Source organism: Sceloporus occidentalis, unplaced genomic scaffold (genome assembly GCF_023333645.1).
Source record: "Sceloporus occidentalis isolate IW3139 unplaced genomic scaffold, rSceOcc1.0.p SCAF_4, whole genome shotgun sequence".
NCBI classification, from domain to species: Eukaryota; Metazoa; Chordata; class Lepidosauria; order Squamata; family Phrynosomatidae; genus Sceloporus; species Sceloporus occidentalis.
Window position 1 is genome coordinate 19,636,503 of NW_028316984.1, and position 27,310 is coordinate 19,663,812.

The 27,310-nt window shown below is 37.8% G+C and overlaps 1 protein-coding gene across 2 annotated transcripts in view; it reads right to left on the bottom strand.

Moving 5' to 3' along the window:
* PARD3B (par-3 family cell polarity regulator beta) overlaps positions 1–27,310 on the bottom strand; it is a 574,817-nt gene that overhangs the window by 508,627 nt on the left and 38,880 nt on the right. For both annotated transcript variants that reach the window (XM_089519344.1, XM_089519343.1), the window contains exon 2: positions 19,258–19,359. In XM_089519344.1, the coding sequence (XP_089375470.1) occupies positions 19,258–19,359 (102 nt within the window). The remainder of the gene's footprint in view (positions 1–19,257; positions 19,360–27,310) is intronic.

Below are 27,310 nucleotides of genomic sequence, written 5' to 3' on the forward strand. Positions count from 1 at the left end.
TCGCATTTAACTGGCTCTGTCAGATTTCCTCCATCTCTCAAAGTTATCTTGTTTACATTTGTAAATCCATAACAAAACAAAACAAAAGAAAAAACAGTTCATCATTCTGCATCAGACCAGTACAAATGTGCTGAGACACCATTGCAAATGTACTATTCCCAGCCCAGAAGACACAATTGTTTGTCAAAAATGGAGGGCAGGATTAAGTTGATGACATTCTGTTTCTAAGTGTACTGTGCCAATTCACTATTGCTTCTCATTACAATGCGTCTAATACCTAAGGCAGAGTACAGACCGCCAGAAAGAGGCGGCCAGTAGCTGCCTCTCTTTCGCGTAGCCGCACCGCAGCAACCAAATAGCACAGCGCAGCTATGCGGAAAACAAAGGAGTGATGAAAAGCAGCTCCTTTTAGTGCCGCCGCAAACAGCTGGTGGCAGCATGAGCACATCACAGCTGTGTGGGTCCATCTGGATGGTGAGCAGCAGTGACGTCATAGCTATGCATGCTGTCTAGACGGTGCTGCACACCTATGGTGTCATGGCGACGTGCTAGGGTTGCGGGGCATCTGGAAATGATGCCCTGAGGCAACCCTAGCACGTCTCCAGGATGCGCCAAAGGGCCCGTCTGTCCAGGGCCTAAGCTACTTTCTCCTCCCAAATACGAAAACTTGGAGAAGAAAGGAAACAACACCAGAGGTGGTGTCCTTCTGAAGATCATGAGTGGAGGACCATGAACAGGAGAATTCTACTGTCATTCATGACCTGCTTATGGACTTTTCATAGCACCTAGCCAGAAATCTGAATTAGATAGGCTTTGTTCTGATCTAACTTTTCTTAGGACCAGCTGTTCTGGACTATGGACTATAGACTATAAACTATACCCAGGGCTGGTTATAGGAGTATATATAACTCTCTTGTTGAAACAGCTTCACTGGCTATCAGTCTATTTCCAGGCATAATTATGACCTACAAAGCCCTCTATGGCTAAGGTTCAGATTATCTGAAAGCACTCATCTTCTTATATGAGCCTGCCTGAGTATTACAATCTTCAATAGGGGGGTTTCTCTCTCTCCTGCCACCTTCAGAGGCTCATCTGGTAAGGACATGGAAGAAAGCCTTCTCAGTGGCTGTAACTAGGCTACAGAACTCCTTCCTAAGAGAGACTCAGTTGGCTCCATCTCTGTTCTCTTTTTGTCAGCAAAGAGCTTCTTATTTAAACAGGATTTCAGCCTTTAGTTGTTATGTGTTGTCATGTGTCGTTATGTCTTGATGTAAAGTTTGTATCATATTGTTATATTATTTGTATTGTTTGTGTTCTTGGGTTTGTTTAATTCAATAAACTTAAAAAAAAAAGACTCTGCATTACTTTAAAAGCTAGCTCTGTCCACCAGGTGAAGTCTAGACAAAAAGGTCTGCTTGTAATACCACCTATGCAGCAGGTCAAAATTTTAAGGATTAAAAGTAATACCTCTGTGGTCATGGGACTAAGGCAACTTTTGACTTCCTCATCCTCGGGTCTATTTCAATTCCCATCAATCCTAGCAAGCACAGCCAATGGTGAAGACTGAGGGGGCCTACAATCCAATAGAATCTTGAGGGCCATAAGTTGACCATCTCTACTGTAAATCAATGAGGATTCCTTTCTGAAATAGATAGGAAATCTGCCGCTCTATTAGGTTTCCACACACACTGAAGGATCTTTGTTCTTCAACCTTTTCAGACATTATTTGACTGCCGCAGCTCCTGCTTTCCACCCAGGACTATATGTGATTTGATGTCTGCCTTCATCTTTCATGAATTTATTACTTTTTTAATGACTGTTTTATTATTTCTGATCTCAATCAAAATAATGCTAATTATATGAACTGAAGCAATATAACACACACACTCAAAAAGTTACTGTACCATTCTGAACAAGTCAGATATATATTTTTTTGCTCTTCCTTCATCAATACGATTTAGACAGACATCAAGAAGTCAGCTACAAACCCCTTCAGTACAAATGTTAGAGCAACCACAAGCTTCTTCTAAAAATCAATTTGCAATACCAATGGCAGAAAATAAATCTTTTTTACATGCCACAACTTCTATCCACTCAATGTGACTTTGAATAAGCAGGAGAGCTAAACCATGGCTATAATGTTCAACCTTCACTTGAAATTTATCTCCAGGGCAGAAAATAATTGGATGTCGCACCTATTAACTCAGCTTCATTCTACTAATTATCCTTTAGTAATAATCTTGGGTTTTTTTTCTCTCACCACTGTATTTTGAGCAGGATTAATATATGCACTGGTGAAATTATTTTGAAGGCTATCAAATATGCACTAAATCAAACTGCTGTGACCATATCTATTTCAATAAGAACCAAGGAAATCTTTCCTTTTAGAATGCTTTATACTGAATTTTAAAATAGCTCATGAACAGCATTCTTCCTCAATTAGGACTAAAATTAGCCTTCCTTTCACTGTTACATTTGTTGCTGTTTTAATAAACAATAACTATTAGCTGACTATCATGAGCCTTCATGAGTTACTGAAGGCTAAACACAGTTCTACTTATGTACCTTAAAAGGGGTTTTCTTTTTTGAAAGAATCTATAACAGAATTATTGTAGGATTTAGTTTAAAATATCCTGTACCAAAGAGACCTCTGTCTCAGTACTCAATCACTGCAAAGGTTTTCATATGTGCATGGAGACATGCACTCACATATACAGTGGACAGGTTGGGTATCCCTTATGCGAAATTCCAAAATCCAAGACTGTCCACATGGGTGGCTGAGATACTGACACCTTTGCTTTCTGATGGTTCACTGTATATAAACTTTGTTTCATTCACAAAATTATTTAAAATATTATATGTAAAATTAGCTTCAGGCTATGTTTATAAGGCATATATGAAACATAAATGAATTTTATGTTTAGACTTGGGTCCCATCTCCAAAATAGCTCATTATGTAGATGTAAATATTCCAAAAGCTAAAATAATCAAAAATCTCAAACACTTCTTGTCCCAAGCATTTTGGATAAGGGAGATTCAACCTGTAATGCCTAATTCATCATCCTGAAGCTATCAGCAATACAGCCCTCTATAACATTGTCAGCTAGATAAAAAATTGTGAGGCACCAAATTAACCATTTAAACATAAGAAAGCTAGAAATAGCAAGGCATACCAAAATGAGAAGAGACAAGTTGGAGAACAGTAGTACCTGGAAAGTAAAGATGCAGCAGTAAGTAGTAACAGGAGCACCTGATCCAAGGCACAAATAGGATTAAGAGCAACAAGCTGAAATAAATATTCAAATAATAGCCAGCATGGTGGAGTGGTTTGACCACTGGAGTACCACTCAGGAGAGAACAAAAGTTCAAATCCCCACTTGAACATTGAAAGCTCAGGAAGTCAAACTCTCTCAGAGGAAGACACTGGCAAATCAACTCTGAACAAATCTTGCTAAGAAAACCCCATGATAGGTTAGGGACTTAGGGTCGCTATAGGTAAATAACAACTCAGCAACAACAATATAAAAAATTAAGAATCTAGTATTATTGATTAAGAACAAACACTTGTCAATTGATAAGACATAAGAATAAATACATTTTCTCAAATTAACAGGTACAAATGAAGGCACAAACAAACCTCATCCAGACAATACCACTCAGATATACCGGAAGACTTATACTACCTTCTGTATATTTCACTTTCAAAATGATTACATTTTGGGCTCTTTTTTAAAAAAAAACTTTGGGATTCAGGACTTGTCAACACTATTTTACCTTTAACATGAAAATGCTATATCTCTGGATATAGTGCACCATAATATACCACTTACAGGGTATTGTGCTTCTCTGAACACATAATGTTAACAATCATTCCAGCTGCTCAGGGATCAAATATATAGTTCAGCTTTGAAGAGAATGAGGAAAGTCATCAGTATGGTTGTGATAAAATGTAATTCAAACAGCAACAGGGGAAAAAAGAAAGGGAAGACTGCTCCTGGAAAAAGAAAATTTCTGCCCTTGTGGGGAATTCAGAGCTCTTACAGCCCAAAATAATACAAATTGATCAGGAACATGGCTCTCTCAAAATAAGAACCTTACAAACTCTCAGTTTGACTACACCTCTATGCAGAGTAAGTTATGGACTGAAGAGCACAAATCAAGGCAAGGTCACAAATCACAGAGAGACAGAATAGTTTTTGCATACAGGAGTTATTTCATAAGTTTCTATCAGATTCACCTTTTCTGTGATGAATCAAAACCAAAAAATACAACTCATTTTGAACACTCATGAAGAATGAAGGCCAACCTCTAATATTAAAGCAGTACTGTACAAAATGAGACGGGTGAAAGAATGCATACTGGAAAGGGACTACTGTTCAACAACTGAAGAAGAGAAGCAGAGAAGAAATACACTTTCAATAACAATATAATGTTGACAGAGGAGACCCAAGATATGGAGTCATATGCAAACTGTTTGTACAAATTCATATGCATGTCCATTACAAGAGATGACTGTCTTTGAGCAGTTTGGCATTTTTCTTCCTTCAACCCCATCACAACTAACTGTCCAACTCATCCCTTTCCTACACTCTTCCACTACGTCCTACCCACTCTTTGATGGTATCCCATCACTTTCTTTGTCCTTTAATTAAAGTTCCAAGAATTTCCAAGCACCCACTGATTTTTAGAGAAGAGTGAATCACCTTGTTGCAGCCTGCATACTAGCAGTGCAACAAGAATGGAACAGACACTTGTATAGATAAACAGCATGAACCCAATACAGTTCACTGACTGAAGCGGATTAGAGTGTATTGCACCCCCATGTTCTCTGTGCTTGGTACAAATTCTCAACAGACATGCCAAAAGAAACATTACTTTTTAAAGGTAAGCCTATAGTTGAAGTGACGATTCCATGTACAATGCATGAATATAACAGGCAGTGGCTTGAAAGAAGAAGTAACATTCTCTTATACATCAAACTACACAAGCAGAGAAGTGAAGTGTGATCAGACCAAATTATCCATTTATTTATTAAAATAATCACATGATACTTCATACTATAGGATCACAGTACAATGTACTGGACAAATAAAATCAATTTCAACAATATAGCATAATGTAAATAGTTTAAAGGCATATTAAACTATTTAACAATTTAAAGTAAGTTAGAACAGCTTTAAACCATGTACTTGTACAGATTTTGAGTAAATCAACTAGGCTCCAAATAAAAGGATATGTTTTAACTTGGTGCATGAATGAAGCCAGTGCATGTGGCAATCCAAACACCTAGGAGAGGGCATTCCTGAAATGGGTCACCATGGTAGAGAAGGCTCCTCTAGTACCCTCCTACAATGCATTATTCCCCCAGAAGTAATACAGAAGAAGGCCTTTACCACACCCCTTAATCATCAAGTGAATACAGGAGACGTGCTCCTTCCATTGTCAAGATCCCAATACATTTATCATCAGAACTACAATTCAGAATCAAATTTTCAGTACTATGAGAAGGTATTTATAAGATGCTTGTCCACCTGAAGAACAATGAAGTTGAAAGATATACCTCAAGACCACCTAACGAACCCTAAGTAGGTAATACCACACATCTAAGCATTTTTGTTCCAGTTCTGAACACTGGGGGATGTCTATGGCACCGAAAGGAAATGCTATTGGCCTCTTTCTGATTGCTGGTGTCATAAGCTATCATTTTTCTAATGAGTAGCCACATAAGAGGACAGCACCAGTGGCTAAGACCCCAGGTAAACAGTTGCATATGCTGTGCAAAAGGAGCGCTTCATGATACGGCTGATTCTACTAGTGAAAATGTAAGAGCAGGGTGTAGAACACAGCCTATTTCACAACACTCAAGTGACAAACACAGCTGCAGTGTAGCCAAGCTACAATATCAGCAAATGCTACTGATTTTCAAGATGACTGTCATGCAGCTTTATTGTGTAGAAGTCTGCTCAATTACTTGCCCATTCTTCTTGAAAACATCTCTTTTCGAGAATGTTATTCTGGCCAACATCAAATTAGTAAAACTGTTATAAAATAAATAAATTACACTTGCTCACTAATTCTTTTTTAAGTAGTGTGGTGTCTGAAGCCAAACTGGGAAGCCACAAACTCTGAACAAGAAGTTCTGAATCCTATTCTGGAATAAGCAGGAGCTGGTTATTGTTACTCATGAAGTAAAGCCCCTTTGTTATTAAACATATAAGGTCAAGTTAGGGTATTTCTCCCCACAAACAAGTCAAACATTGGTATTCAAAAAACAGACTTGAATGTTGGACTGGGTTATCTCCACCTAACAGTAAAACTCTCACTTCACCAGTGTAAGAATGGATACATTACCCACCACCATATATTAAACAGTCCATAGGCCCTGTCTAACAAAATGAAAAGGGGGGAGCTTTTAGAACTAAAGCAATACCAAACAGAACAATCCCAATTTAGCACCTTAAAGTATAAACACTAAATGAGCCAGAAATTACATTTTTATAACAGCTTTTCATTATTTTAAGACCGCTTAAAATTACTATAGACTCAATCTCTTATCCTGAATGTATTATAAGTTACATAGTATTAAGCAAGGATGTTTATTAGCTTACATTCCCATAGTTATTCATGAAAGGCTAATTACAATTTGAAATGTATACAGTCTATGTCATAATTAACCACATTGTGATAGTCTAATTAATCACTGTAGTCTGAGACCACATTTTTAATGCAGGAAATTAAGTAAAAATTCTACAATATGGAGGATCTTTGAAGCTCCAGCCAATATTAAGAGGCTTAACTTTGGAGAAGGAGACTTCAAGCAAGCCAAATACAAAGTAACATGCCATATTACAGTACTGTCTGCAGCCATGCTCTTTCTGTAAAAGACACAGTGGGTTTTCAGCAACATTTGCAGTTTATGAATTTCAAAGTAATGCCATTTCTACACCAATGGAATTCCAGGTTTATCTGATACAAGATGGGAAACCTTTTATGGGAATCAGATTTCTCCCCACGAAAAACTGGGTAACATCTCAGTGCATGTCCAGGACCTCCTGCATTATCAAGCCACCACAACCGGAGAGCTTTCAGCAAGACTTTGGTCAGCAAACTGGCTTGCTGAGTCCAGGCTTTCCTCAGCCGCAGGGATGAGGAGGTATAAAGAGCAAAATTCGATGTTCTTATTCAGTGTAAGGCAGTTTCATATGTAAAATAACCTATTGCTGATTTAAACTAAGTCAGTGTCTTGAGTAGCATGATCTATTCTGGCAGATCAGTCCACAGTGTAGGGGTGGAAAAAGAAAGTGTCCTCTGGCTAACAGTCAGCCTAGTATGGGCTGACTGAAATAGATGTCTCACAAAAGACCAGAGTGTATGCATCTGATTATATAGGAGGTGATCCTGTAGCCAATCCTGACCCAAAACATATAGGACCTTAAAGATAATAATAATGACTTTATACTTTTCCTGGAAACTAGTTGAACACCTGTGGAAAGATTTTAATACTGATGTAATATGGCCACTCCTAGATGTGCAAGTAACAAATCTGGCTGGTATGTCTTGAACTAACTGAAGTTTTGGAACTTGGTACAGAGATACCCTAATGTACGGCATATTGCACAAGTCCAGCCTTGAGGTTACCATTACCATTTTTGTTCTTATGTATCTTCAAGTCATTTCTGAAATATGGCAGCACTAAGGTGAATCTTTCACAGAGTTTTCTTGACAGAATTTGTTTAGAAAGAGTTTTCCATTGCCATCCTCTGAGGCTGAGTGGATGTGACTTGCCCAAGGTCACTCAGTGGGTTTTCATAATCAAGCAGGGATTCAAACCATGGTCTCCTAGTGTCTTAGTCCAACACTCAAACCACTACACCATATTGGCTCTCATGCCATCTTTAGGTTCTCCAATACTAGGAAGGGGTGCAGCTGGTGTATAGAACTGATGAGTGTTGTAGGGAGTGAGAGAGTAAAGCTGAAACATACTACATCTTAGCAAAAGAAAGTTAAATTGTTGATACATCAGGTACAGCTCTCTTAAGCTATGTGTACTATATATATATTTGTGATATATATACATATATATATATTCACTGCAGCTATGTGTACTATATATATATTTGTGATATATATACATATATATATTCACTGCAGCTATGTGTACTATCTATATATACATATATATATATATTACACATAACTGCAGTGTGTATATATATATATATATATATATATCACAAATATAGTCATTTTTTGTTAAATATAAGGGAAGCAACTACTATTTTCTTTACATTATTGGAAATATTTCTTTAAATTATGTCTACATAAATGGTCCAATGTGTTTGAATATAAAATTTAAAACAAATGTGCTAAAGTAAATAACATTATTTATACATTAAATTTTTCAGTAACCTTTCCAGAAAACTCACAAAACTGTTATGCAAGCCTTCAGTTTTGAGACATCCATGAAAATGATAAACTCCTGATGGCAAGAGCCCAGAAAATCAAATTGATTAGACAACATCTTGTAAAGCAACATGACTATTCAGTGAATCTTGTGATTCTTCCCTGCTCATTTTCTCTCTTGAAAACAACTGCTTTTTGTGTATACTTGACATTGCAAGGGAGGCTAAATTATAACTACGGACTAGCTTGTTATTTTTACTATAATATGGTTGGTTTCTTCATTTCTAACCTTTCTCTTGCTACTAAACAAGTCTGACAATTGAAGAAATGCTAGATTTCTTACAGTTCATCAACTTGTAGCTAAGTTTATTACAGTTCATAATCAGCTTGAAGCTTTTAAACATTTTGTTTAAGATTTTGTTCTACAAAATTTGTGTGATGGGTTTTATGTAGAAAACAAAAATGTTGTACATAAAATGCACGTGGTTATCCAGAACTTCAAAGTGTTAGATCTGGAGCAGCTTCTGCCAACTTGAGGTCCTCCAGATGTGTCCAACTATAACTACCCCCAACTCTAGCCACTACTCCCAGTGAGGATGATGGTTTGTAGTTCATAACATCTAGAGAAATGTACAAAAATACATTTTTAAAAAACACAGAAGACAACATGAACCTTGCCACCTACAAATAAATCAACCAAATATCAACCTGCATTTTTTAAACAAATGAGCACAGACTTAAACAGTCCTGATTTCTCTGGAATTTGTTTAAGCTTTTAAGGTGCATGAAATATAGCTGTTGCCAAAAATATGATAAGCTTATTTATTTTTTATTATCACTAACACTATTATATTAAATGTTTCCTCTGAAAGGAAGTGCACAGATATAATTTATGAACAGACTGCTACTAGTAAGAACATGCATTATGCTGTCAATATTCAGAAGTGCCCCACAATGCTTTAGCTGAAAAAGCATCATCATCATTAATGTTTTAAAAGCAAGAGAAGACAAAAGCAGAAACAGGTGCAAAGTTTTTAAAATTATCACCATAGCAATGCCACAGTTCATCACCAAGCCAAAGTGCAGAAAACCAAGGAAATGGTGCATAAATACAGCTGGAGATTAAGGAATGCACTACAAAAAGGCCACACACACACAAAAATCTATACCGTTTCTTCCTTCTCAAATACCCACACTCACTCCTATCCTATTCTTAACATTAGCTGTGGCTAGCACTACCCAGGATTCACCCTTAATCACTGATTGAAGCCAGTTAAAAGAAGGAGGAGTTGGAGGAGTGCAGAACACACACACTCCAAAAAACCTCTGGTGTGCTGTTAATCGCTTAACCGTGGTAATGCTAAGTCTGAAGTAGCTCTTTCCTCCCTGCAAAAGCTGAACTGTTCAACCATATCAAGAGCAGAGCACTCAGATACATTAAGAAGTGGTACTTTTAATTGTGTGAATGAGATGTACCAAAAAAATTTCATACAGCCTCACTTCTCAAAACAGAGATGTATAAGACAGTGAATTAACATTTTTGTATTATTGGTAGCTGCCTTTGAGTTGACTTCAACCTATGGCAACCTCATGAATGAGAAACCTCCAAGTTACCCTAACTTCAGCAGCCCTGCTCAGGTCCTGCAGACTCAGGGCCATGCCTTCCCTGGTTGAATCTACACATCTAGCATGTGGTTTTCCTCTTTCCTACTGCTCTCCACCTTACCAAGCATTATTATCTTTTCTAGTGAGTTCTGTCTGCTCATGATATGTCCAAAGTATGACAGACTCAGTTTAGTCATCTTGGCTTCTAGGGAGAGTACAGGCTTGCTTTACCCTAGGACCAAGTTATTGGTCTTTTTAGCAATCCAGGATACCTATAGATCTCTTCTCCAGGACCACATCTCAAATGAGTGTCTAGTTTTCACACCCATAAATAGAGATGGGAAATACAATGGCTAGAACCATCCTAATTTCAGTGATATTTCTTTACATTTCAGGACTCTGTCTAGTTCCTTCACAACTGCCCTTCCAAGTCCTACTCTTCATCTAATTTCATGACTGCTGTCTCCGCTCTAATGATTGATCCAAGGAACAGAAAATATTTATTTCAATGCCTTCGCTGTCTATTTCAAATTTATCTAAATAATCTGTGTTCATTTTTTTAAATGTTCACCTGTAGATAGGGTTGCCATAATGGTAAAAGTGGACAATTATGGCAACCCTACCTGTAGACCTGCCTTTGCACTTTCTTCCTTGACTTTGTTCAACAACCATTCCAAGTCTCTGGTATTTTCTGTTAGTTCTTATGCTTGAAGTCTAGAAATAGTGAGGAATCAATATTTAACATTCATGTTAGGCCACCAAATCCAAAATACAGTGGGCTCTCAATATTCACTAGGGTTTTGTTTCAAGAACACCCCCTCCCTCCCATAGTTACCAAAGTTCATGAATATGCAAGTCTCCTTATATACAATGGCATATTAAAATGGCATCCCTCACATAAAATGGCAAAATCAAGGTTTCCTTTTTGAAATTTTTGTGTGTGAATGTTTCCCAACCATGGATGGTTGAATCCATGGATGCAGAATCTGTGGATATGGAGGACTGACTCTCTCTCTCTCTCTCTCTCTCTCTCTATATATATATATATATATATATACACACATATATATATATATACATACACATGAGAGAGAAAGAAGGAGAGATGGAGAGAGAAACCAAACCTAATAAAAACAGAAAGCAGAAAGTAACTCAAATGGAGAGATCTTAAGAAATCATGACAAACCACAACATAAAAATTACAATTCATTTAACAACAAGTTGAGTTATGGCATTAAATCCATTTTTAAAAACATTTATGAAGTGCTGATCCTTAAAAATGAGCTTTGGCAATTACCTACATTCATACCTTACACTGGGAATTTGTTGAATAAAGATAATTTATATAATTAAGCTTTTTGTGCATTTCTTCTCTTCTCACAGAGACTTAAAAAAAATACAACTTAACAAATGACCCATGCTGTTTAAGAGAAATGTAATTTAGATGCACTGTTTAAAATGGTAAATTGTATATGCTTTTCTACATTAGTTTCAAACAAATTGCTGCAAATATAACACTACAAGAATCAATAGATTGTAAAGATTTGTTCAAACAGCTGGGAAGAGAGAAAAATTCCCAACAGGTGGTATCATTAGTGACTGAAGAGAGCACACTGGGGGGGGGGGGGGAGTTTTAACAAAATGGAGAAGGAGGTGTAGTCATGGATGTGGTTATTGTGGAGAGAGGGCTCCATAGTACATCTCCTCCGCATTAGCTTTCTCCCAATTCTAACTACTTTGCTTCAGCCTTTAACTTACTCAGTAACCCCATAACTGAAGTTGCAATGTCAGTGTGCTCACAGGCACAGTGTCTTCCTGATACCAAGAAATTACCACTTTCATGACTGAAGATATGGCAACTTTTCACACCGCATCCCTTGAACCTGTTACTGAAGCTATGTTACAAAGTTGTGCACATGGCAGATCCAGCCCTCTGCTGCCAATTCCTAAAACTTCCTTTTATAAGACAGAGAGGTAGCAAGTTATCAGTGGCAGACCAAAAGGGGGGTAGGGGGACGTACTCGACTCCAGATGCAAAACATAAGGGGGTGCAATGACGATTCTTCATTCTTCCACACTCAACTGCCAGAAAAGAGAAGAAGGGCTTCAGAGAATGGTGAATCAATCAGTAGATGCTTGCAGCCTGCCTCAAGGCATGCTGCTCTCCACCCATGTCTCCCATTAGCTAGCCCATCTACAGATGCACAAGAAGGACTAACTGAAAATATATTTGTGTGTGTATGTGAATATGTATGTGCATGCATGTGTATATATCATTTATTAGACTTTCTCATAAAATGGAGCTCAAAGTGGCTTACAAGTTAAAACAAACCAGCTAAAATAAAATGTAGCAAAAAGTATAAGAGCATTCAGCAATCAATGCCATTAAAACAATAACACTAAAATGTTAATTAACTTATTAATTAAAATTAAAATTAATTAATTAGCATATTAATTAAAGTAATTAAAATATGAAACACATATTACCTATTAAAAACAGTATACCTTCTGCATGTTCTTCTACTCCACTCACTTAAGGATGAAGGCCTGTTTAAACAGGAAGCTCTTTGGCAAAAAGAGGGCAGAGATGGGGCCAACCAAGCTTCCCTTAGGAGGAGATCCCATAGTTTAGGAGCAGCCACTGAGAAGGTTCTCTTCCATATCCTCATCATATGGGCCTCTAAGGGTGGCAGGTCAGAAAGAAAGCCCTTCCTCAAAGACTGTAAGGCTCGGGCAGGCTCATACAGGGAGACAGTGATTTCAGACAGTCTGGATCCAACCTGTATAGGCTGTAAATATCACAACCAGACTCTGAATTTGGTGTTGGACCAGTAGCCATTGAAGCTGTTTCATTGAGGGAGTTATATGCTCCCTATGATTCTATGATTCTATAAACAGCCCTATCTATCCAGAGCATTTTGGATTTGCTAAACAGTTTTTAAAGGCAGCACTACATAGACTACTATAACAACATTTGACATCTCAAGGAAAACGTGCTCTAGTCTTAAATGTGCAAGCACACTCCTGGCCACTGCCAAAACCTGGAGTGAGTTCAAGGGTATGCCCAAGCTAAAAATTTTAGGCTTTGGGGGAAATGTAATCCCATCTGTCTTCTAACCGATCAAGAGTGTGTCTGTCTTGTCTGCATTAAGTTTCAATTCTTTTGTCCTCATCCTCAGTCCTATGACAACAGATATTGGTTCAGCACCAGGACAATTTCCTTGTAGTTAGATGAAAAGGACAGAGTTGTGTGTCAGCAGCATATATAAACATGGACCTAAATCTAATGGCAAGTACCAAATACAATAGACCTCCCTGAAGCAATGGTCAGTCAACAAATACATTAAATTGATTCAATGGGTCTAAACTTAAGTGCACAGTACTTCTTGGATTCAGGCTATGATTCTTTCCAACTCAGATGTAAAGGCAAGAGGAGAAGATGTTTAAAAAAGTTCCACCATAAAATTTGGCTGATTAGCCTTGTTCTTGAGTGAATGCTTCAAAAGTCAATCCAGAGAGATCGCATGATTAGCATGTACATAACTACAGCAGGAGAGAACATCTATACAAAATGTAGGCTCTGACTCAAAAAACATCACATAATACTTTTTTTGTATTATAAAGGAGCCAAACATAAAAACCAAATGAGAAACAAAATGCTCAGAATCCCAAAAGATATGATAGGTTTACGTCCAATTCCAACACTGCAATCTTAGTAGCTGCCTATCCATAATTCTGCACTGTTCCTTTTTGCATATAAGCCCACCAAAACTTGTACGCAGCAATAAAGAAAAGATGGGATATAAATGTCACACAACATTATTTCTGCAGTATTTGTGCTTGGGTTTTGGAGGGGAAAGCACCTACAGATACTACCTAGACAGCTGTGGAAATAAAGTACAGAACTCTTGCAACAGCAGCCTCTTCATCTCTCCAGACATTTCCACTTGATCTATTAAAAAGTTATTGCCAGTGCTTCTACAGAGATGTTGACATTATCTCCACATCCATGAGTCTCAATATATTACCCAAAGCAATGCTTCAAATAAATTAGAACAAACAGAAGATCACACAGTGTAGTGTAAAATGAGTGCCTCCCGTACATCTTTTATAGCCCCAAATAGTTGCATGACAGTAGCCCTGTTCTATATGGTTGGCAAATCATGTCACCCCATGTCACAGGTCTTGCATGTTAAGTACCACTCAGGTCTTTCTCCAACTTGCTAAAAAACAAAACTCCAACACAACACCCCTTCCATGGCTCCCAGAGATGTGTTTAGTATAGCAGCAGTTAACAAGGCAACCCAAGTGTTTTATCAGCACTAAACTGCTTCTCCTATGACTAGTTTGCTGCCTGAGGACAATTGCCAACAACTTTCTTTCCACCAGGGTTACTCCTTTTACTTTCCACAGCAGCAGTAGGAGGTAAAATTGAAAAGAGCAGCTCAGAGGAAATGAAGGCAATTCTATAATCTGGAAATTGCCATGTTTTGCAGCCCATTGCCTCAAGGGACAAAACCAGAAAAGATTACACAAACCTCTGGCTTTTCACCTCTCACTTTTATAAAACAGTTTTTATTATAGAGGTGCAAGATGAAATATCTGATATCTCCACTGGATATATGTTATACTTTGAAACTCACCAAAATTTGTTACAAGAGCAGATGTCTGTCAGCAATTACAACTAGCCAAAATGAATTTGGAAAACTAGATTTGGAGTGGGAATAGGTGATATTGCTGTAGTGCGCTTGCGCTTTACCTCTCTCTCTCTCTCTGTATTATATATGACCATGGAACTGTACATAAGCCTGCAAATAAACTGTTGTAGATAAGCCTATTCTTCAAAGGCATCAGTGAATTCCTTTGGGCATTGAATGAAACCTTACAGCAACAGCAAAATTACACACATTAGCCCCAACCGCAAATATCCCCACATCACTCCAGGCTTTCATACACTGATGATTCTGTAACTCTTGTCTATAGTTGAGAAGCACATTCCTAGTAGAACACCACGCATGCACGCACACACATAAACACCATTCCCAGGTTCTTGCACTGGTCTAAGACTACAAGTGGCTATAGGAGTGGTTGTGCTAATGCATACATCACCATACATTCTTCCCATTCTTTTCATTCTCTAGTGCTAAGTAAAAATCTTCAAGGCAGCAAGAGAAAGACATTTCTGAGAAAGTGTCATCATACAATGCTCACAACCCTTTACCAGCTCCTCCTGGCAGTACACAGGAGGGGTATCAGACTAACAAACTGGAGAAAGGTCCTGTGGGACCTCTGTTCTTGGGCATCAAGATATGATGAGAAACATAAAGGCATCAACCAATAATTTAAACACAAGAGAACCACTATAAAAAGAAGGCATAGAGTATCCCACTATGTTTATAGAACATCAAGTATCCTTTTCAAATCAAACAAAAGCATCCTGCATCGAAAGATTAATAATATGAAAATACTGTATTTAACCTATAGGACACATCCCAGTGCAAAAGTGATGCCCACTGTTAGCAGAGGTATCTTTCTTTGCCTTTTACCCTTCTGGGCCAAAACATTCCTATAATGCGTAATAGTTGACTGTTGCTAAGCTTCTCTTAGAAAAATTGCTCTCTATCAAATCTCTCTCCATTTCGCACATTTCAACCCAATTAGAGACAAGACAGATTAGTGTGAAAAAGGCAGTTAATTTTAGAAAATGTATGCGTAAAATCAAATGTGTTAAATTATTTCAATATTACGAGAATGTGACAGATTTATTTTAAAAAGGCAATAAAATCATTTTGCAAAATGAAATGAGAACAGCAGATTAACTAGTATAGGTCTACTTGTACATGCATAATATTTTGTTTGTCATTTCATTCAAGTTCTATATTAGATTTTATTAACACAACAGCAAAATTGCTCATTCTCAATCACTCAGTTTTCCACAAGGACAAAAACAATGTTTCAAGTTATATTATACAGTTCTAACTACTAAATCAAGTCTCACCAAAATGCAATGTTGAATTAGTAGACTAAAATTCAAAAATATTTAAGGGCTATTTCAGGATTAGTCATACTGTTGGTTCTTTAAAGGCACTTGTCACCACCACCCTTCATGAAGAGATGAATTAACCAGCCCTTGCACCCACCCAATCAACCTTACCACCCAACCCCCCCCCATACAAGTCTAAATAAACCAAAATGGACCAGAGTTAAGAAGACCTTGCAGCAATTTAAGCATAATATCATGCTTTCATGGATTTGTTCATCCCATGCATGTCTTATTATGGCTATCTGTTATTTGTTTGAGATGGGTGTTACAGGAGAAGCTAAAACACAGGGATGAAAACAATGTGTGGCTCATTTTTTCCAAGCATTCCTGAACAACCACCACTACTACAGACTTGAGGAGTGGGAGGAGGATCTACATGACTCTAAAATTAAGTAGACAAAATCCTTTTGCCTCGACATGCCAGAAATGCCCTCTGGGGGCACAGGAAAATCTCTAGAGCATGCCTCATATCTTCTACAAGGCATTTGGGAGCAAAATAACTTCTTTAAGTGGGAGCAAGTGCAGTGGGGAGTGGCCCTCCAAGGACTCCTAAAAGGCTAATGTAGCCTTCTAGTCTTTCAGTGTTGCACAAGCCTGCTCTATATAGTGCTCCACATATATTATTAGCTGTGCCACATTCATATGAGGGAGGTTCAGTTCATCTCTATACCAAAGATCAAGAGGTAAAGTTAAGCAAGAATGTAGACTTCAGAGACATAGCCGTAAGTCTGGGAAATCAGTATGCAAGATTTCTTTGCACTCTTAAGCAAGACTGGTTTGCCTAAGAGTGCTAAAAGAAGTTCATAGGAGGAGAACTTGGGTATTTACCAACCTCCAAATAGATGGAAGAGCATTTTGGGTTGTTGTTTTTTAAACCTTTTTCAGGGTATGGGATGGGGGACTTCATAAACTGCAAAAACATCCTTAGCAGTCATGTGCAGACCAACCCATTATACATAGACAGAAGGAAAGTGAATGGAAGAGAAAAGAGCATTAAGTACACTAAAGGAAGGGCACTTTTAACTAGCAGAAAATAAAGCAGAAGCCAATCCATGAAGTGGGCTTTGTTAACACTGTGGAAGAATTGGAGATTTGAAGACCTTTAAGATGGCAAAGTTCTTTTAACTATACACAAGAAAAGGCTGATCTTGGAAGGAAGACCAAAGGGGGAAAGAAAAGACATTGAAGACACATTTAGTTGAAGAAATATTTGGTTAACACAGCCTGGAAGACATGTAAGAGACGAGAAGCCAAGGAAATTCAGGTGCTTGGAAAGCACATGCTTAATCTTCTTTCTGATCAAACATCTTTCCTATTCTCCTAAAAGAACTACCCTACATGAATAGTTGGCTTCTCAAAAGGGCAGTAAACTTCAAGGGTTTCATTATTCCACAATACTTTGTTGTTTTGCTCATCACCTCCAAAGCCTTCCACATTCCTGTTACCTCAAACAGCTGTTAGCCAGTGCTCCTCTAAAATCTCAACAGTTAATTAGCAACAAGACACAGTAAACATGTACAGCCTGTCACATTTAATTATACTGTAATTTTCTGAAGTTAGAAACTGCACATTATTCAAATTTGTGTCTTCTTAAATTTAAACACACACACAAGTTTTAGCCTTACATCCAAAAACATCTCCAGTTTTTTTCTGTGACAGCTCTATGATTCTGAAATCGCTCAAAGTGCCCAACACACTTTCACAAAATACATGTCATGTCACAAACTAATAGACATACTTATGCTTTTAGATACCGGGGGGGGGGGGGGGGGTGTCTTTTATTTTATCTGGCAGTGTGACAAAAAGAAATGGAAGTTGTCTCATTCTTTTCTCCCATCTTTGAGAAACCAAAGATATTAGCCCAATAGAAACATTGCTACCAGAATTGCTGAGCATTTACAGTTTATCCAAAAACTCTAATAGCAATCTAATAATATTTCAGAATTTATAATTTCTGATATTTTCCCCCTAGAAAATATAGAACAGTGAAAGGGTGAGCACACAAGAGAAGAATCACAAGGCATGCCCACTAAGCCCCATTCAATTTAAGTCCTGCTCATAGTATCTCCTACCTAAGAAGCCTACCAAAAGGACACTAGGTTTTTTTAATATATATATTCTCTTTTTTCACATGCATTTCATTTCACAGTTGACTGCAACAAGTCATTCTATGGAGCAAGCAAGGTAGTGCTGAGGTATTTTATTATTTTTTTTTTAAGGTTCAGTGCTAACAAAACATAAAAGACCAGTAACTTAAATCTGAGTTTCAGACTGTCTGAATGAATGAATGAAGAAATGAATCAGAAAGAAACTGCAAAGGTTTATCAAGTAATTTGTTTTGTTATTACTGACTCTGCCTCAGCTTCCTACATTAAAACATTGCCTATTCAGGGTGGTTTCCTTACCCTCAGAAAGGGATTTTCAAGGGATTTAACAAGAAGAGAGGCAAGAAACCCCCTGCCCCTTTCCAGTGGTGTTTCTATATCCCTCCTTCCAGTCCATCTGCCTTGGTCCAGGCCTCGGAGGTAGAGAGGAACTGCTGGACCTCTTACCCTTTCCTGCCACCACTCCCTTCTCCTTGTGTGTCATGTCTTTTTAGATTGTAAGCCCAAGGGCAGGGATCCGTCTAGCTAAAAAGATTGCATGTACAGCGCTGTGTAAATTTACAGCGCTTCATAAATAAAGGTTAATAATAATAATAATACATTTTCACTCCATGAACTTATACCCATGGAAAAATCCATCCTGTGCACCAGTCTCTCCTAACTTCTATTCAAATTGTAAACTCAGTGATTTCAAACTGCAAATCATCTGAAATCTGTGTATGTATTTGAATTTCTTTAGCGGCAATAGTTAGCCACAGACACACCATAGCTGAAACCAAATTAACAGATATCAGCTCTTAAACCAGTGACTGACCTCACTGACCATTAGTTCTGAGAAGCTGAAAAAGTCACAAAAGATTTTTGTTGTTGCATTGACCTATTAACAAAAAAGTGGGAATGCTTTAGTTATATTTTGCACACAACAAAAAACAGCTTTTTAAAAATTATTATTATTATTATTTTGGGTATTTCAACCCAACATCATAATGTCACATGGATATTGCATAGTTTAAGTTATATAAGGTTACAACAGAGTCAAATCAGATCCTAATTTAATCTGACAATTTCTAGTTAAAAATAAAGTATTAATTCTCCATCAACCTTATCTTTGTCTTCTACAACATCTGCTAGGATGTCATCTGGGTCCAGGATTCCCCCATCTGTGTACTCCAGATGGTGAATGTTCACCCAATAAGAAGGATCCTGCAAATGAAACATAACGATCTCATTAATCACCATTTCAGCAGACTTCTGTCAACAGTAAAATATAAAGAGATCTAGTTAGTACACTGTTTTAATGCATATTATCATATTCCTAGATAATGAACATGATTATATTCATAGATTTATAAAGAAATATGCAAAAGCTAAAGAAATTCTGACAGTAACACTTCTATGAACTGCTATGTAAGAGTAACATCATGCAACATCTTGTATAACTCCTTATGAGAAGACACAGCTTGACATGAATCATACTGAAGGCTTTAACTGGCTAACCTTACCAGTGACCAAACCCAGATAACCCTGTTCCTGGAACTGTGCACACTTTGACCTAAATCCAAATATTAATCCCACCAGAACATAGTAGTACAGTTGATAAATCAATAATTTCAGTTTGATTCAATGGATCTACTTTACTTGGGGCTAACATATGAGTTTAGGCATATGTGTGCCCCTACCAAGACATCCATCCATTCACTATAAATGTCTGTGGAAAGAGCTGAAGTCATACACTGGGTTTTATTATCAGAGCGGTCCTGATAAACAGTCCACCAAAGTTTGTGTGATTTTTTTTCAAGTTTTTAAAGTGCCACAAAACTGATCAGTGATGCTGAGAACTATTTTTTTATTCTGCTGCAGTGTTCTCTCTAGGAATTTCTAAGTCCTCCAGCATAACATCTGGTGAAAGTTGGCCACAGAGTCATGCTGGAGGACCTAAAGATTCCTAGAGAGAACATATTAATCAAATTTGCAAATAACCCCATGCCAGAAAAATGGAGGGTTGGCTGCACAAACAGGTGAAGTAGCCTTTCGTGGCAGGAATGATTGTCTGGCCCAGGTACCCTTCCATTAATCTCTCCCATCCATGCAAAACTCCCCACAAGCATAAAAAAAACCCTGTAGTCAATTCAAAGCTTTGTTGCTTGTTCCACCTGCCCCAGTACACAATTAGTATGATTTTTTTTCACCTGTGTAGACAACCCCTTGGGAATCAGAACCACTTTCACAGCCTTACTCCTGATCACAGGGCCAAAACCACCTCTGTCTGAGTCTTCCTTGCCTAAGAAAACACTGTGAAATTCATGCTGTCACCATAGGTCAAAGATGACTTGAAGGTATACACACACACACACACACACACACACACACACACGGAACTCTCCAGGGTCAAACTAGTAGAGAACACAAGCCTTGTTGTCTCTTTGAAGTAATTATTTTAAGCCAATTTCATGGGTGCCTGAATATCTAGGGATTAATCAAGGGTAGTTTTAGCTGGCAACAAATGAAGTCAGGAACACAGCTCCTGTTCAATGGCTTAGGATCACTACCAAAGATGCAAAGACTAAAGAGCATCTCTTTCAAAACCCAAGTCTGTGCAGACTATTCAAGCACTTTTAAACAGACTGACCTACTCTTCAATACTGAGATGCATATATTACAAATCCTGGGAATCCTGCTTTTGAGAAGTGTTATGCAGTGAATTAACTTTAAACGTTATTATGTCAGATATTATTTAAAGCTAGTAAGTTCACGTTAAGAACTGGTTGAGTAGCTACAACACTTTAACAAGTCCATAAGATGAGAAATTTACCAAGGCTGCTATCAAAAGTTTAAGCATCTTGTGTATTTATACATCAAAAACTAAATGCTAATTTGAGAATGTTACTTATAGCAATCAAAACATTCTGCTTAAATTCCACACAATTTAGCATATATGTTTAGATAACATTTCACTTTTAAGCCTACATATTTTTCCATGAAATTTTAGAACAGATCATGAATTTCATCCTTTATAGCATACATTATGGATGTCAGTATGTAAATGTAGAGGTGTTGTTTTACATTTAGAAGAGAGTTTGCTTTCCAAGTACATCAGTACACAGAGGACATAATTTACATTTCAAAACTTAATTACAAGTAATAAGAACAAGAATAATGTTTTACCTAATCTTCCCCCTGCTGTATTTTATGAAGGCCCCCCCAAAAGGAATAAAATAATCCAAAGAGCTAATAACCTGAGCTTGATTCAGATATAATTAAGATTTGAGCTGCATATACCTGAAAGGGACAGTGTAGCACATAACTCTGAAATTGCTGAACTTTGAATGGGTCATACCCCAATGATTTACTTCTCTGCCAAGTAACTGATCTGTAGGGTTTTAGCTTTTAAGAAGTGTTCTGCATACACAGCACTGTGCACGCACCATTAGATTTTAATGACAATCTTCATTCAAGAACTAATATCTCAGGCATGATTCAGACATAATTAAGATTTGAGTTGCATATACCTGAAGGAGGCAGTAAAGCACACAAGTCTGAAATTGCTGAACTTTGAGTGAGTCATGCCACAACAACTTAGTTGAATGAAACTTCTTCAACATGCTTAATAAAACTGACCAAAGGTACTAACATTTAACAGCATTGGTTGTAATGCCAGCTGTGAAAAAACTTTCCTAGAAATGAAGTGCTCATGCTGGTGACCTCAAGGCTGGATTTTTGCAATATGCTGTACACTGGGCTACCTCTGTACCTAGATTCAAAACTTCACTTGGTAGCTCGATTGGTTACTGGTACATCAGGGAGTGATCACAGCACACCAATAATAAATCACTCCATTGAGTATCAATTAGTTTCTGGGCACAGTATATTGTGTTGGTCATTACCATGAAAGCCCTACATCTCTGGTGGCAAACCTATGGCACATGTTACAGAGATGGCACACAAAACTAATTTTTGTGGCCCACGGAGGATGGGGGAGAGGAGGAATAGGTGCGCGCCTGTATCAGTATGCAAAAGGACATTGTAGCACCTTTGAGACTGAGAGAGTAGACTCAGTCTATGAAGACTTATATTACAACTTTTACCTCTCAATTAGTCTCAAAGGTGCTACAATATCCCTTTGCATTATTTGCCTCAAGTTGATCACAGGTCACTGCTGTGAGTGGAACTTCGTTCAACCTACATCTTTGAAATGCCAGTTCAACACTCAGATACCACGCGAAGCCAGTTTTCATGGCACACAGAAGGCAGGGAAGAGGAGGAATACATACATGCCTGTTCCTCTTTCCAGGCCATCCTGGGCCTTCTGCTACCTTTGGGAAAGCTTGTTACAAACTTTTCCTCTCAGTTAGTCTGAAAGGTGCTACAATATCACTTTGCATTATTTGCCTCAAGTTGATGCTACAAAGTTGCTATAATATCCCTTTGCATTATTTGCCTCAAGTTGATGCTACAAAATTGCTATAATATCCCTTTGCATTATTTGCCTCAAAATGTCTATATTGGCCATCAGGTGATGTCCATGTGTGTTATCTTTTCTTTAGTTACTTGAAGAATGTGTTTGCAGTGAACAAACTGTGGCTTCATAGAATTCACTCTCCTGCTTTGTTTCTTGATCCTAGGCCAAATCTATGACTGGATAATATCAATAAGACTGGAAGGAAAATTCATTTGAGTTTATGCTCCAATTACAGAGGCAGGAAAAGAAAAAGTTTCTACGCTGAATCAAGGGGGAGATAGGCCACACACCAATATACTGTAACCATGGGCAATTGAAATGCAAAAGTACGGTAGGTAACAGCAGAATCAAACTTATTTGGAGGATGTGGCCCAAGATCAAAAAACGAAGAACCTGATGGCCAATTCAGACATCAAACAGACTACATAATTCAAAGAAGAAGAAGGAAAAGTTCCATTATCTCTGCAGAAACAAGATCCAAAGCAGAAAGTGATAAAAGTAAAAGAAGCAAAAGTAAAAGGAGTCAAAATAGGTTCAAAATTCTGACTGCAATTGTTCAGTGACTTATGATCAGGGACTGTCATAACAGCTAATGCAAAGAAATAAAGATGGCAATTTTTAAAAGGATAGAACAAGAGATCTCTTCCATTAGATCTGAGAAATCAAAGGGAAATGTAAAAAAAAGCCTTTGATTGTCAAAAAGACAAATTAAATTAAACCTGAACTCTCCCTAGAAGCCAAGATGATTAAATGGACACTGTCATACTTTGGACCCACAGAAAGACATTACTCATTAGAAAAGACAACAACACTTGGCAAAGTAGAAGGCTGTAGGAAAAGAAGCCTGCCTTACAGGTGAATAGACCCAATCAAGAAAGCCACAGCCCTTAGTTTACCAGACCTGATCAGGGCTGTTGATATCAGGATGATTTGAAGGTCTCTCATTCATCATGTCAACAGAAGTTGAAGTCAACTTGACGGCAGGTAACAACAAGTGCCAATGAAACTACTGGGACTCGCATCCAAATAAACATGCAGAATTATGCTATGCAAAAATAATGCTGGGTTTCTATAATTCCAAGGGTTTGTTTTGATGACTATTATTATTAACTTAAAATGAATTTAACCTGCAGTTTTCAGGTGCTACTAGGCCATCTAGATAAACAATGTAATTTTTAAAGACTAGACTTTATTTAGACTAGCTGCTTTTATCTAAACCTTGTGGTAGATTCACGGAAAACTGGCTGCTAGACCAGTGATGGCAAACCTATGGTACGTGTGCCAGAGGTGGCACTCAGAGCCCTCTCTGTGGGCACATGTGCTGTCACCTCAGCTCAGAGTTTGCCAGAGCTTGTTACTAGAAAGCCAGAGGGACACGGCACTTTGCAATAAATAAGTGGGTTCTGGGTTGCAGTTTGGGCACTCGGCCTCTAAAAGGTTCGCCATCACTGTGCTAGACTATTTCTTTTTAGTCCACCTATGTATTTTAAGAATGGTATGAGAAAAACATCAGTTGCCAAAGAAATACTCATATACAAAAAGGTTATGAGCAACTGCTGGAAATACATTTATTTGATAGGCTCTCTGCCATTGCATCCCTGAGTTAATGAGGTCATCTGGTTAATGTATTTTATAGACCACTAGTTTGAATAAACTGAACTACTAATTAAGGGAAAGGCAGTGTCTTGTGGACTATGACATCTGATAAAATATAGGGTAACCTATAGCTCTATCTATCGTTTCAATCAAGATCATAGTACATTTTTAGAAGAGGAAATGTGGGTGGAACCTGTACTTTGTATAAATTCACCTCCAAACTATTCAAATGAATATGGAATAGCAACATCAACGTGTATGTGCTATTTGCCTGAGGCTACAAACCTTGTTTACATTTAACATCAAGCCATTCCATGGTTGTTTATGATCACATCCTTTATGCAAAGAGCAATGAATTGGGAATTACTATGCAAATATTTTCCTAATCATATATTCTTTAAAAGTCACTTGATTTTTTTTCAAAGGCTAAGTACATACCATGGTTGCTTATTTAGACAAATCTAAGTCACATTTTGCAATGAAGACTATTCAAGAAAATCAAATTACCACCAATAATTTTACCTCACCTCTAAGTACTAAATGCCAAGCTCATTATCAGAATGACAACACTGCAGAGGAATATGAGAGAAGAGAGAGATTTGCAACAGAGTTTTTGGTGCTAAGCATGAGTCATGTTTTTGACAGGATATGAATGGTATGAATAATACTAGGATGGTAAATCTTTGCTTATTTCATTCCCACGTGCAAAAATAAAGAGTTTCCAATTTTTCTCCCTGCTCTGTGGAATTAACAAAAATATAAAATTGAAAAAATAAAAGCTTTTTCATATTTCAGATTTGAAAAAAAAATGTTAAAAAAATTAACCTACTTATTTATGCAGGAAATAGCAAGGAATACTCACAGGTGGTTTTGCCAATTCCTTCCTCTGAAATACAGCCTACAGCACCTGGTTTGCACTGGCAGTCTTTCATCCAAGTACTGACCAGGGCTGACCCTGCTTAGCTTCCAAGTTCAGACATAATCTGGTGCATTCATGATCTTTTAGTCAGATAAATAGTAACAGTGGTCTAGAAATGCAGCTGCCTCACCTATCATCAGCTCTTCCTCTTTGTCTTTTTTCCACCACAGCATTGTTTCCCTGGTCAGAAAGTGTGCCAGACACACCCCTATAGGAAATTATAGTGAAGCAACCAAGACTGGCTTAAAGTAGTCTTTCTGGTCCATGAAAAGAGCCACTCTGCTATGTCTCACAGGTTGGAAAGAGAGAGAGGGAGTGGGGGGCATTCCACCCATCTCCTGATTTTAAAGTGCCAAAAGCAATGCTTAAGATTGCTCATAAAAGGAAGTGCTACTAGGTTCAAGGAAGCAGGCTTGGAATAGAAGAGTGCTGCTGAACATCTCTAGCCACATCACAAAGCAAGTGCTGTTCTTTTCCCAGAGCCACTCTTTCATGACTCTGGAAATTTCATTTCCCACATCAGAAAAAGTGTTGCCATTTCTCTGGACAGCAGTGTGGGCATGAGGATAAATGTGCTCTCCACTGGACAGCCATCAAAGCTGGTATTATTTAGCCATCTTTGCCTCATGGAAACAAAGCCGATGGACCTCATTAAATCTACAAGGACTTTTTCAGCTGGGAAAACTTCATATATTGGCCATGCTGTGGGAAACAAATGGTCACTCCGAGTGGTCTTTACAGGCCACATGAGGCCTGAAAGCCACAAAACAAAAAATTACATAATACAGTATTCAAACCAGACACAACTAGCTTTTCAAGTGTGGGCATTTGAGTTCTGGTCCTCAAGTGTCACTGAGGCTTCTGGAAGCCACAAAAAATGTGTTGGGGGGTTGTTTTTTCATTTTGTTTTGTTTTTTGTAGGGAAGGTGTATTTTGCTTTAATATCAAGGGCTGCACCAGAAGATACACAAAGAAGGCCATCTGCCTAAAACAAACAAAACCTCTCAATGCAAACCAATGCTATAAGATTACAAGAATTATTCTCCAGCCACACTCTATTTGCCACAAATACACAGTAAAATATTTGAAGAGGTAACAATAAGGAAAAAACAATGGCAAGGAAAAGTTTTTGAAAAGAATTAATTATTTGGTGAATGATAGACAAGTATCACTTGGCAATATCCATTCCATCACATCTTCAGCACTGGCTCTTCTCAGAGACTAGCAATATTTGGTGTTTGTTCTCTCTAAGAGGTTCCCATTCTAATTGGCCCTTATGAAAATGTTGCAGGTTTAAGAAGAAGCATCCAGGTTTGCTTATATATTTCTACTCTTTTTTCCCCGGACTAGTTTGAAACCCTTTATGCAAAGCCTATATTATTATACAGGCAGCTCCCAGAGCCTTTTTTGGGGGGGGCCCAAAGAACCAGATGAAAACATTTCTAGGATACAGAAACTGTGACCATTTCTGCAACAATGATACAAATCCTGTGTTATCACACCAAAAAATTCCCAGCAGAATACCATACTTCTACAATGAGCAGATTAGGACTTTTAAATCCCCTACCCTCAGTTTGAGGTACAATCATTTTCTCAGATTACCATTCAGTCTCCTCAGGTTTCAAAATCTCAGGACGCATTCTGTGTCCTAGTTCATAGGTAATACTAGCTGACCATAGAAAACCAAGGTTTAAAATTACAGGAACAAGCCTACATGAGCCTTAGGTTCACATAGTCCACCCCCTCATTTCATCCTCCTCCCCATGTGTGTGAAAAGAAGATCAAGGCTTCCACTTCAGAAATAAACTCCATGGGATCCACATTCTGCCATATGTTGTTTGCTCTTACTATTCTTAGTTAATAAACCCTGGTGTGATCTCTTTTTGTTTTAATCAAATTCCTTGATGAAAATTCATATATAATATAATATTGATAGATAAATATCATACTTATAATAGATTGTCTTTTTAAAGCTACGGGCCTATACACGTTATCCTAGGAATGTTTTACATTGAATTCAAAGGTGCTTGCTTTTGATGCATAGGACTGTGCCATAAATTTGCAGATTGTTTCTTCCCTTGCTATGTTCTTGTGTTTATTTGTGAATCCATGAGGAAAATCACAAAATCTGAACGTTTTCACTTCTGAAGCACAATAAAATATCTGTGGGAGTGTTCTTT